This window comes from Glycine max, chromosome 8 (genome assembly GCF_000004515.6).
Source record: "Glycine max cultivar Williams 82 chromosome 8, Glycine_max_v4.0, whole genome shotgun sequence".
Classification (NCBI taxonomy): Eukaryota; Viridiplantae; Streptophyta; class Magnoliopsida; order Fabales; family Fabaceae; genus Glycine; species Glycine max.
In genome coordinates this window covers 39,795,031-39,807,840 of record NC_038244.2, presented here as the reverse complement: position 1 = coordinate 39,807,840, position 12,810 = coordinate 39,795,031, and the positions used below count along the sequence as shown (strand labels likewise).

General features: G+C 33.1%; 1 protein-coding gene across 1 annotated transcript; it reads right to left on the bottom strand.

Moving 5' to 3' along the window:
• Positions 1-9,237: 9,237 nt before the first annotated feature.
• Positions 9,238-12,553, bottom strand: LOC100499950 (protein LSM12 homolog). Its single transcript, XM_003531979.5, has 4 exons — positions 12,102-12,553; positions 11,902-11,982; positions 10,287-10,410; positions 9,238-9,669 (listed from the first exon to the last, which is right to left on the bottom strand). Exons 1-4 carry the CDS (start codon positions 12,404-12,406, stop codon positions 9,619-9,621), a joined length of 561 nt encoding a protein of 186 aa, XP_003532027.1. The 5' UTR covers positions 12,407-12,553; the 3' UTR covers positions 9,238-9,618.
• Between the last annotated feature and the right edge of the window lie 257 nt (positions 12,554-12,810).

Here is a 12,810-nt window from a genome sequence, read left to right as displayed (position 1 = left end):
CTAACCAAGAAAAAGGATAACAATGTTTTTAGGCACAAATGAAGGAAATAAAATTCAGAATTCAGGAATTCAAGTAACAATCCTTCATGCAACCAATATATTACCTTAAAGAGATTTTTTTTTAAAAAAAAGTTCTTCAAGCATGAACCATTCGGCCCATTTTTTTTTTTTTTTTGCTTATACGAATTTCTACTTTTTTTTATATAACAAAAAGATCAAAAGGCTTAGCTTTTGCAATGGTTCAGCCTAAAAAAATACATGAATAAGAAGGTAATATAAATGGCAAAGAGAATAAAGAAGGATGTTACCCAATATTTCCAGCAAAAGAAGTGTTGATCCTATAACCGGAGCTCTGATTACCAAATGATATGAACCCTCATGGCACAAGGGCTTACTTAAGATCGTCTAGGATTAAACCTTGTTGGAAAATTCAGAAAATTGAATAAGAAAAGGATGGGAAATTGGCAAAATTCAAGGGTTGGGTAGTGGCTAATTTCCTGGGACTTAATAAGGTGAATCTTGGCATAAAATGGATGAATGAGATGGTAAAAATGTAGGTTAAGTGGTGACTGGACAGAAATATAGAAATGACTATAACTCAAGCTACAAAGCTCCAAATGAGGTGATTCTAAACGAGGTGAAAGCTCTCGTTTTGAATTTCAATTTAGGCTCAAGAATCACTTAATTTGAACGAATAAAACGAGAGTTATGGTCACGAGATAATTCTGGGCAGAATTTGATTTTTTGGAAATTGGGGTTTGAAAGAACAAGGTTGAAGATGAAATGGTGGGAGAAAAGAATCACTCTTTCCGGCGAAGGCAACACACAAAGGATGTGAAAGACCTTTGATATAGCCAGGGTGTTCTTGAATCACTCAAGAACATAGGAGAATCACTCTCACTAAGATAAAAGAGATAAACTCTAATTTTTCTGAATAAAACTCAACTTGTGTTTATTGATAAAACGGTTCAGCTTATATAGAAACTTTACATCAGATTTTAGTAATGATCCACTAACCTAGAATTAAAAGAACTTAATGTCACTAACCTAGGGAATTATAAGAGCTTAATGGCTAAGTGTAACTGAAATTGTGACAACCAAAAGTCACCCCCAACAGCCATCAAGTCAGCCACCATTTGGTCTCCCAAAAGGCTGATGCCTAGGTTGCCAATTGGGCCCTTATTACAACTTGAACTAAACTAAACTAAAGTCATTTTAGTTGATTAACCCAAAACATATTTTTGGTCAGCCAACTTTACAAGGATTTGACCATTATTTAGACAAACTAAACACTCTAAAATTGAGACAAAGTGGTGTCATTTAGTCCTCCTCCATTTGGGTCATGATACAACTCGCAACCTTGGACTTTTTTCCTTGAAACTTGGGCTTGTATTCAAATAGTATGGACAACACTTGTCGAAGAACTTCCTTAGTTTTCCTTGCTCTAGCCCTTGTCATAGGTCTTCCAAGTCCTTCAAGTGGATCCTTGCCCTTGCTCTTGGTCATGTCCTCATCAATAGAGTACTTCTATAACAAAACTTTCTATATTATGAACCATTACCTTATTTTACTTTCTATAGATTAACAATGATGGTCATTTGATCAAATACAATAGTCAAAACCTATACCTTCAATTGAATATAAGATTCTTTTTATATAGTTCAATTCTTACCACTTATATTTAAATTGCAGGTAGAATGAATGTTGAACACTCAATTAGTAAGTTATTCTATTAACTTTTTTGCAAAATGGTAGCTTTTTGTTTTGAAAGCAAGCATTGCATACTTCAAATAGTGTTTTTTTTACTACCACTAAGGTTTAAAAATATAAATAAACATATTGTACATCAATAATACTATTTTATATCATTCTCAAGATCTGATTCATGACTTTAACTAATTTTCTTTATTGATATTTACGTGATTAGTGAAATTATGAAGTAAGCCTTCAATCATTTCCCGTGTATTTCATACACATTCAAACAAGGTGGATTATTACTTTAATACTAAACATATTCTACAAACCAATTCAATTTATGTGTATAAAACCATGTATTTCATATCATTAAAACATTATTTTAATACATTTAAATTATTTTGTGCAGCTATGGAAACTACAAGTAAACATTTTTTGTTTTGAAAGCTTTTTTGACAAGGAATCGATAGCTATTAGCAATTTTTTTTTTGTTTGTTCTAGACAATGAAAGTGAAAAACAACTACTATTACTCTTTTAATTTCACACTATACGTTGCAGGTTATCACTGCATATGGAAGGCAAGCATTGCAAACAATTATGCTCAATGTGATCACATCCATTTTAGATTCCTACACATTTCATCAAACATTGTCCACATCACAAAAGTGCAGGATTGAGCTAAAGTTTAACAGCAAGTATCACTAATGTCTTGGTTGGTGTTTTCATGATTAAGTTATGTAACTCTTACCGTATTTCAGTGCATTTCTGATTATATATCATAACGTTATAAGCAATGAAGTATAACAATAACTATATTTAAATTACATATTTGTGTTTAAATTATTATCATTCCTACATCTATTAAAACTTTAATACATCCCAACTAAAGTCTATCCTATTTTGTATTATTAATTTATCCTGAATTGTGAATTTTTTAACATTAAAAAAAAAGTTTATTTCTTAATCTAATCATAATTTTACTACTAAAACCAAAAAAACGAAATATAACAAAGCGTATCAGGGCAACTCGTGCGTAATCAGAGGATATTTACTAGTTATGAGTTGAATTAGAATGCTTAGAAAAACGCACGTTCATATCAGTAAATTATACTACTATGGAAGAAATCATTCAGCCATTGTTATGTGGGCTAAAGAAAAACGTTGAGGTCAAAGCTATAATGTATATATGGCTATTTAGCTTAGGAAGTGATGTCATAGTATACTAGTGCTAGATATAATAAAGGTATCCAAAAGGTTAGGAACAGGCTTTTTCCTTTTCCGCATTTATCTAACATACTAACACATGTATTATTGTATATTACACTCTCAGTATTACATCTTGTTTTTTATTGCATTCGAAAAAATTCATTTTAAAATATAAATTTATATTTAGATGAACTTTCTAAAATATAATAGAGATAGTTGGAATAAATGTCTAACAGATGGTCCCGAAAATATACTATACAAGACAGAGTAATTAGTGTATCATTTTGCGGCTAACTGTATCCGTTAATGTGTCACATCCGAAATAGTCATCCGAGTTTGGTCTTTAATTTAAGAACTTTTTTTTGCGTTTTTTAAAGAGAAAATATTTTTAGCCTAAAACCATGATAAAATGATTTTATAATAGGCTTAATCAATATTAGAGTCCCTATAAAATAGTTTTTTTTTTACATTTGAATTAGTCTTTTTACCATTAGATTTTTTTTTTATCCCGGCATTTGTCAACTTTTATTAAGTACCAACTTGACTTGTAAAATATCACGTCATCCTGTTATGAAGGAAAGAAAAAACTAAAAAAAAAAAAAATATAAAACATTTTTTTACGAGTTTTATCCCAATAAACTCTTAATTGTTACCCGCAGTAATTACATACTATTTTTTGTTTATTTTTATATAACAAGAATGTGAACTTGAAAAGTTGTATTTTATATTTTTCCTTTTCTCACATGAGCCATGCCTCTCTTCTTTTTTTGAATTTTTCTAATGTATTTAGGTTTTAATTTTTATTATAGCTAATTATAGATAATGTCTACTTTAAACATTGACATTGACATTTTACTCAACTTAATTTGACATGGGAAATAACCTTATACTTGTGGATACCACTTAACTATAACGAGAAATATTTAAATATTCATTTTGACTAAATATAAATACGAGTATAAATATTACTTAAATTATTTAAGTAAAGATATGGATGAAGATGTGATGAGTCAAATTATATCGCACCCAACATTATTACATTTCCTTTATAATTTTTTTGTCACTATATATATATTAAAGATTTTATATTTCCTTTATAATTTTTTTGTCACTATATATATATTAAAGATTTTATTGTAATAATTTTTGAAATATAAATTAATTAGCTTAATAGTTAAGTAATTAAACAAACTTAAAAATATTCATTTAACTAAAAATATAATCAAATTTTTAATTTTATAAATTTCCTTTTTTGTTATTTATCATTTATATATTGTATGAATTAAAATATAATCAAAAGCTTAAAATATATAAGTAGAGTAAAATTATAAAAAAGGTATAGCGGATTACCCGAGCATATACTCAAACCCAATAAAACCTAATGAAGATGGAGACAAACATTAAAGTTTTAAACTCACATCTTTTATACATCTACCCGTGACCATTCCGTCTTTTGTAGGAATAGAGACACGAAGGATCAAACTCATCCCTCATCCCTCATCCCTCATCCGTGCCGTTTTCATCCCTAAACTTAATCATACAATAAAGCTTTGAGAGTCGCAATAGTAATGGTAGAATCTAGATAGATAGCAACCAATTAAGTTAGAAAGATTCAATAACCTTGCTTAAAGTTGACATTCAATTTCACTGCCATCAATTCTTCAATATGCAATGTCTCGTTGCAACTCCTTCGGAATGAGATAACCTTGCCTCTCTAAACTTTACAATACTATCGTTATTTACGTTATCACTAACTATAAAACAAAGGATAAATTGTTTTTCTAAAAATGGGAAAAAAAATGTTCAAATTATGGAAAATCTACTTCAAATAAGACTTCATGGAAACCACGTAAGGAAATATACAAATTGATTCTAATTTGTTTATTTTTCTAGTGTCATGTCTAATTTTAAAAGTATTTTTAACTCCTCAAATGTTTAAAACAATTCAGTAGTTAATAAGAGATCTAAAAACACAATTTACCAAAATAAATAAATAATTATGTGACTATCCTGTTAAATTTCTTAATGATGTGACAAGTTAATGAACTATTAATATTATTTTTAAAATATCAGTTAGTGTTGTTACTTAACGACATGAACTAAAACAAAAGAATAAATAGCAAAAGGATAGCATGCACAAAACGCAAAAAACACGAGATAGAGTGGAGGGGAAGGGTGTCCAACGTTATACGAGGGGAAAAATTAGATTTATTTTTGTAAGGTTATAGAACAAAGGAGTATCAAGTGTAGTAAGTATAAAACTCAGGAGTTACAAATAGTTTATGCTTTCTTTTTAAAAAATCCAATTGGCAACTAGCACAATAGATTTTTTTTTTTTTTGACAAACAAAAACTCATGATAATTCATTCATAATAAGAGTGGATGCCTGATGGAATGAAATACCACGTTAGATTTAAGAAAATGAAATGATCTAGTCCAGCAGTTTAAAGGACGAGTTGTGATGATGAAATGCAAAGGATGTTGAGAAGCATGGCAAAGAGATGAAAAGTTCAGGAAGAAAAAAAAAATGAGGGACCAACATATATAGATGTAGGTGAAAGTGAATGGCAGGAAATTAAAAGGGATTGTTCATGGAAAATGGATTGTTTGAATTAAAGACACAAAGAGAAATGAAATGAAATGATTCATTTTAATTGTTTAGTTATATTGAAAAATGAGGGAAAGAAAACGGGATGAAATGGAAAATTTCATTTTACCCTTATTAAAAGATCTAACAGTGCAAAAACACCCGTAGCTTCTTGCCCTGAAATATAGAAGAGGGCACGTACACTGAAATATTCATGGACAAATTTATGTAGATCAACTTCTGTTCATCTTTTCTTATATCTGCCCAACATTCGGTGGAATTAATTGGATGGACAAACTTAATTTTGAAATAGTTTTCATTTTGCAAAATGAGTTTGCAAAAGATTGGCAAACTTTAGTCTTACTTTTATGGAATAGGTTAAGATTGGCAAACTTAATTTTGAAATAGTTTTCATTTTGCAAAATGAGTTTGCAAAAGAAACTTTAGTCTTACTTTTATGGAAACTTGGTTTCAGGCACAATATAAATGTGTGAACGTACTTTTAAAGTAACAATACAAGTCAGGAAACTAAATTTGGAACACCCCAATCAGAAAACCAAACATGCTCCAAGTCGGCTTGTTGCTCCCTAGTAGATGCCTAATATTTTCATGCATGCATGGCCTATTTCTTCCATTAACTTCTCAAACAACCAGCAACAAAAGCTCACATTTTAACTTGAGAAATAGCATTTCCTTCTAAATATTCTAGTTACGCTTCCCATGGCGTGTTTCAACAGAAGGGAAAACATATAAGACATTTTTAGGTGATAATTTCCTCACTTTCATGTATCGAAAACGTATTGTATCCTTAATTTTAAAAAATTTGTTGTATCACTATATCTGTGTCATGTTGTATCCTGTATGTGAGGACATGTTCAAGACTCACTAAGTGCTTACAAAGGTAATTATAGATCACCCACTAACAAAGTCTTCACATCAACAATAGGATTCGAACTCGCGTCCTTGTGATAGAAGAACTGGACTAACCTTTGTTGGCACAAACATGAAATGCTAGGAACAATATCTCTAACACAATTTTTTATTAGTAGAAATTTGTTAAAAATCACAATTTGTGAATCCCATGTCATAATTAATAAATTTCTCTCATGATTTTGTAATTTTTAATAAATTTCAACCAATAAGAGAGTATTAGAAAGTGTCTTTCTCTTTCATTATCCCAACCATTCCACTCCCTCTCATTTCCCTTCCATCCTATTCATCCAATCCAATCGAAGTGTAAGTGTGTCAAATATATAAGTAGGGAATCAACACCTATCAACTCTTCAACTAACTATAACCAACCATCTCTGATCTCACTGACTCCAACTTAAACAATTCAACTAAGGCCCCCATGCTAAAAGGTACATACTAGCACTTACAACTTAGGATGCGTAATACAAAATAAAATAAAAGCGAGAAGCTGTAATTAAATCAACAAAATAGAATGTGATGTGCATTGTGGGATGCAGAAAAAAAATGTGGGAATTATCAACAAGATCAACTTGGGCAAGAGGCTTAACCACCAGGTAGAACTTACACTCAATGTTTTTTAACCATCAAGAGCTCAAGTTAAATGTGAGACTTAACCACTCAAGACTAAAACAAAACAAAAAATACCAATGCTTAACCATCCATACTTAATCACCATAGGCAGAAGCTTCCATCAAAACCATCTTAGGATGCAAACCAATCCTTTACAAAAGGAACGTCAAAGAGGATTAAAAGTCTAAAACCAAACTCTTGGACTTTGTGAGCACAATTTTTAACTCACTAAGTGACAAAATTAAAAGAGATATCATATTAAACAAAGATTATGAATAACCAGTAACACCAAAAACAGGCCTTCACCAAGCCTGAGAGACCTCAGGTACACCATTTTCCTGAAGAAATTCAACTCAACTTCCTAAGCCATGCTCACTGCATCATCTAATGTTCCCGTGGGTAATATAATACAATTGAGTCTTGGATAAAGAATCACATTTGCAATACTAGTTCCGTTACTAGAACCAATCAGAATAGCTTGGCCTTTGGCCCTTGGCAATGACATCAAATTTTTCACGATGACAGAAAGTGACACCAAAGGTAGCGATAAGAATTAATCAAACCAAAAAACACCAGCAAAATACATGCCTGTAAGACCATTCATAACTATAAAGAATATGGCATCAAACAAACACTTGAAGTGAAAATATTCGAGGCCAAAAAAGATTAGTTGGACCTTCATCTCTTAAAACCATTTTGCATTATAAATTCAATATCAGGATTGAACAGTAAAATAGACCAATGAGAGCAGTCCACAAAATAACAATTTTGTCAATCAAGCAATTCTAGATCTCATGAGCTCAAATAATGTCATGATGTCAAGAAACCAAGAGTGCAAATAGTGCTAGCTTCATTGAAGCACTGGATTGAAACAAAATGACACTAATCATAGGGCTGTGGCCTGAAAAAACAGGGACACTAAACATTCTTGCAAACAAAGGGAAAAACAACAAGAACAACACGAGACCAGGAAAGACAATAAAATTTGACCGCCTTTGTGCCATCATAGGCAAAACAGTGTTTGGTCAAATATCATCGACCATGACTGAAAAACACCACAAACACAACATTCAAACAAACAACCAACTCAAACAAAATCTTTAAGAAACTATGCACTAAGCTCCAAGAAACCACACATCCAGGTCTCAATGAAAAACAGAAATTCTCGTTGCTGAAATTGGAGCGAAAAAGCCAACAAAGAGTCTTGAGAACCATAACCTCAGACTACTTTGTGGCAATATCAGAATCAGGAGTTTTAGAGAAGGGCAAGAGAGAGAAAATTTGCAGTGAAGCTTGGGTAAATTGTAAGAAAGATAGCTTGGATCTGAGTTTGATAGAAGAAAAATCAAGGTGTGAGAAAAATATGAGAAAACTATGGAAGAGAAAGCTAGGAAAGTGAATGAAAATGAGTTCATGGGAAACTCTAAGCAACAGAAGGGAATTTTCCTTGCACATTAGAAGCCAACACTCTGATACCAGGTGGGGAAACATGACAGAGCCCAAAGAAGAAAATTCAAAGAAATGAGGGGAAAAATATAGAAGAATTGTTGATTGAAAAAATGAGGAAAACAACACAATTAGGCATAAATGTCCCTTGCATAAAAGTAGAGAATCAGCACCTATCAAGTATAAACTAACAACTTCAACAAACTATAACCAATTATCTAATAACCAATTCAACTAATATCTGTAACAAAGGACAAAGATGAGAAACAGCCAGAACCTTCAGAATAGACCCTAGCATAAAAGACAATGACTAAGCCTCCTAATCAGACTTGAACACAGAGAATGACAACAATTTAGAGACGGTAAAGATGAAGACTGGAACCTCCAAATCCAGATGTAGAGGACAAATTCAGAACAAGACAAAGAATGGTGCAGTAAAAGAAGTCAAGAACTCAGATGTATTTGTTATTTCATTCATCTCTACTAGAGCACTATCTCGAGCATACTACCCATATCCCCCCCCCCCCCCAAAAAAAGTACTTCTCAAGTCTTGTCTCTGCCATGCTTTCCCCTTTCGCCCCAAAATGCAATCAAATATTACAAGAGATCTATCCAAAGAGGACTAATTTTCAAAAAACAACAATACTGAAGCCTTATAAAAGAGGGGACAGCCTAATAAAACAAATCAATTATACCACAAATTTTTAGAAATAACAAATAAACAAAACAAGAAAGCTTCCGGCAGGAATGTTAGCTTGACTTATCCAAAGCATTTGCATTATTATATAAGGAACAAATTAGAGTCAGTTTGACTTCATGTTAGCTCTTTGTAATTGGTTAAACTTCCCAATAGCAAACCAACAAATTATATAAACCCAGTCACCTATTTGGGTTCCAAGTGAAATAGATCAATCATATGGTTCAGCATTCACTTTTATGAAGAATCCGGAGGAAGTACCTCAAATGAACTCCATAAGCAAGACAGAACTTGAGAGCTCAAGACAGCAGATAATCAAAAGATATCTGAAGTCAGAAATATGCCTTGGAAAACCCTCTTTAGGGTTTTGTTAAAAGCAACATACCCATCACACTTCCTCCTTGGAGGTGCTTCATGACCATAAAAGGATGTGAATGCAAAACTTTACTGACCACCAGAACTGCGAAGTTGCAACCTCTTCCTCTCAAACTCAAGCTACAAACAAGAAAAATGAAAAATCAATGTCAACCATGTACTAGCTAACAAAAGTTTTTGCATCACAGAAAAGGTTTTATTTTGAAAAGACTATCAGGGTAAATAAATTGCATTATTTTCCCTAAACAGACATAAGAAATCACTGAAAGTTGACTCAATGAATTTAAACTGCAGTGTGCAACTAGAATTGCGACCTTATCGGGCTACATTTGCCCTCAATTTCTAGCAATTTTTCTGATCAAAATGCAAATTCAACCTCAACTGCAGTCAAAAATCATGTATTGAGATTTGAACCTATAACCACCTGGCACCTACAAACTACCCAAACCCCTCATCACTAGGCCATTTCAAATTAATGGTTGTAGCACTAGTGCACTACTTAAAAAAGCTTCTTAAAGAAAAATATGTGTAATTAACTTTAAAGGAAAACCAAGTTCTTTTGATTAAGTTTTCATTTGGTTTTTGCTAATGTCATTTTTAATAAAAAGAAATCTTAAAGCCCTATGGACAAGCAACTCTAGTGCACATAATGTCATACCAATCTAGATGATATTTGACATGCCATTAATACAAACATTTAGACACAACATAACAAATAGCAAAAGAAAGATATTTACCACTTTCTTCACCCGATCATTTGCAGCAGGAGTACCTCCAACAACAGATTCAGAGTGATATGGACTGCTGACACGCACCTCATTCATCACAACTATGACTGTCTTGTCCCAGCGGACTGGAAGCCTGGGTACATGCAAATGTCATCAGTTAAAAAGAAAATTAATCTACTGAGAAAAATATTGAAAAGCTAGAAAGATGAAGATTCTACGGCAACGAAGCACCCTTAAGGCATGTGGGGAGTGGGAATTTTAATAGTTTGAGGCAAGCACCAAAAATTGATCCAAATACCTAAAAAGTGCAACTAGTGAAAATTAATTTACTGAGAAAAATATTGAATAGCTAGAAAGATGAAGATCCTAAGGCAAAGAGGCACCCTTAAGACATGTGGGGAATGGGAATTTTAATACTCTGAAGCAAGCACCAAAAATTGATCCAAATACCTAAAGAGTGCAACTAGTGGTATTAAGTGATCCCCATTTTTTAAAAAATGCACGAAATAGAGGTAACTTTTGTGGAATGGTCAAGAAGGTCTTCAAATCCTATTATGTGCATAATTTTCAGACACGAGAAACCACGTCACATGAAACGCAGCTCTCAGTAGCCTCTACATCCACAGGCAATTTGACTTGAAAAAAATATGGAATGGAACGTGGGTCAAAAGTGCAGATCCAAATGCACTGTATGTTTATGAAGCAAAAATGCATTAGAGAAAGGGAGAGAAATAATGATTTTACCCAAAATACCCTAAACAACATTGTTTTAGTGGTAAAAAATGGGTTTCTGAATCCTATATAATGGTAGTGCTGAGATAGCCATGAAAAGATGCTTTGAAAACCACTTCACCATTTGAATCCGATAGCAACCTAGGGACACCCTGCCCTACCACACTGTCATAGCACGCCATCGACGCCTATAGTTTTCAATATGCCTCACTAAAGCCCTGCAACCGACCACTATTCAAATACGCACATCTTTGCTAATTTTGCAGCCACCCAAGGCCACTCTGCACCAACGCATGTCATCAGTAACCACGTACTAGACTATATTGGCTTGGGATATGGCTAAGTTCACATTATGTATTTGCTAGATCATTGTTTTTGAAAACAAAATGACTGTTTCGGTTAAATTTGGGGATTTCCCCCTTTTCTCACAGTTTGACCATTTTTATTTCCCTACTCAATTAAACCTATCCATCCTGGCAAGGCACGAGATGCGAGTTTATTAATTGCTTTCTTTTTCTTTTTGGTAAATAGGAAGGGCACAGCCCTATTAATTTCTTTTATCATACATATTTTCACATTTTCTATTAATTGTTATCTTATTCTATATACATCATGTTTTGAAATCCATTAGTTTTAAAAACTAGGGTTTTGCTAGCCAGTGCCCTAAAAAGAGTTTCATTGAAAATCACACGAGAATGCAATTTTTACACATCCTAATAAAAACAAATCCCCCTTTTACTTCTTTAACCGGTATCCTTAGGGAACTAGTTAGCATTTGCCTAAAAATCAATGTATTCTTACTCTACACTAGGTAAAGTAAAAGAAATAATCCTGATCCACACTATTGTGGTTCAATTCACAGCAATATTTAACTCAATCAATCAGCACTTACGTTTTGGACAAAGCATCAAAGATGCTCTGTGCCTCGCTGGTAACACCAACCCCAATCCTCTCAGCATCAGCCTCCGCTTGTCTACAAACAACCCGAAAAAAAAAAACCATTTTGAAATCACACATTAATTTCATATAAAAAACAATTGTTAAAACAAAAAAAAAAAGCATAAAGTTGGGAAAGTGAAAGTGAATGAACACCTGACAGCAACATCTTCCCTTTGTTGGAGAGCGGTGAGGTCAAGGAAGCAGGTGTTGGGATCAAGAGGGTCTTGGGCATGGCCAAGAAAGGTGAAGTCTTTGATGTAATTGGCTTTGAGCAACCTAAGGTTTCGACGAGGGCTAGGTTTGGAAGGCTCCTGGAGTACGAGGATGTTGGAGGGGCGATCGAAGGTCACGACCTGGCCTTCGAATTCGTCGCCCAACGTTGTCCTGATCGAAAGCAAGCACCCCACCGCCAACTCCTCAGGGTTGCTGTTGATGCTGCTGTTGTTCCCACCCTCCATTGCTGTGTTTTTCTTCTTGTTTTTTTCTTTTGCAGTGCAAGGTGCTTCAACCCTTCTTCCCTCCACCAAAGACTCTTCTTAACTCGGCTCTTTCTGCACACAATGTTCTTGTCTGGGGCTTTTGATGATGCCCTTGTTGTGTGGACCGTTTTTGAGATTGTGATTTGGGCTCGTTTTCATAAGAACTCCAATTCGGTGTCTTGATTGGGCTTATCAACTTCTTCTTTTTTTCTTATAACTGGTGACAGATTAATTCTAATGATAAAAATTCAAATTTAATTTTGAATAATGCAATACGTGCAACATATTGATTTTACAAAAACTTTAATGATAAATTAGTTCCTAAATTTTATAATTTATTTGGGTTAATAGTCATTTTTGTCCCTCAATATGTAATTAGCTGA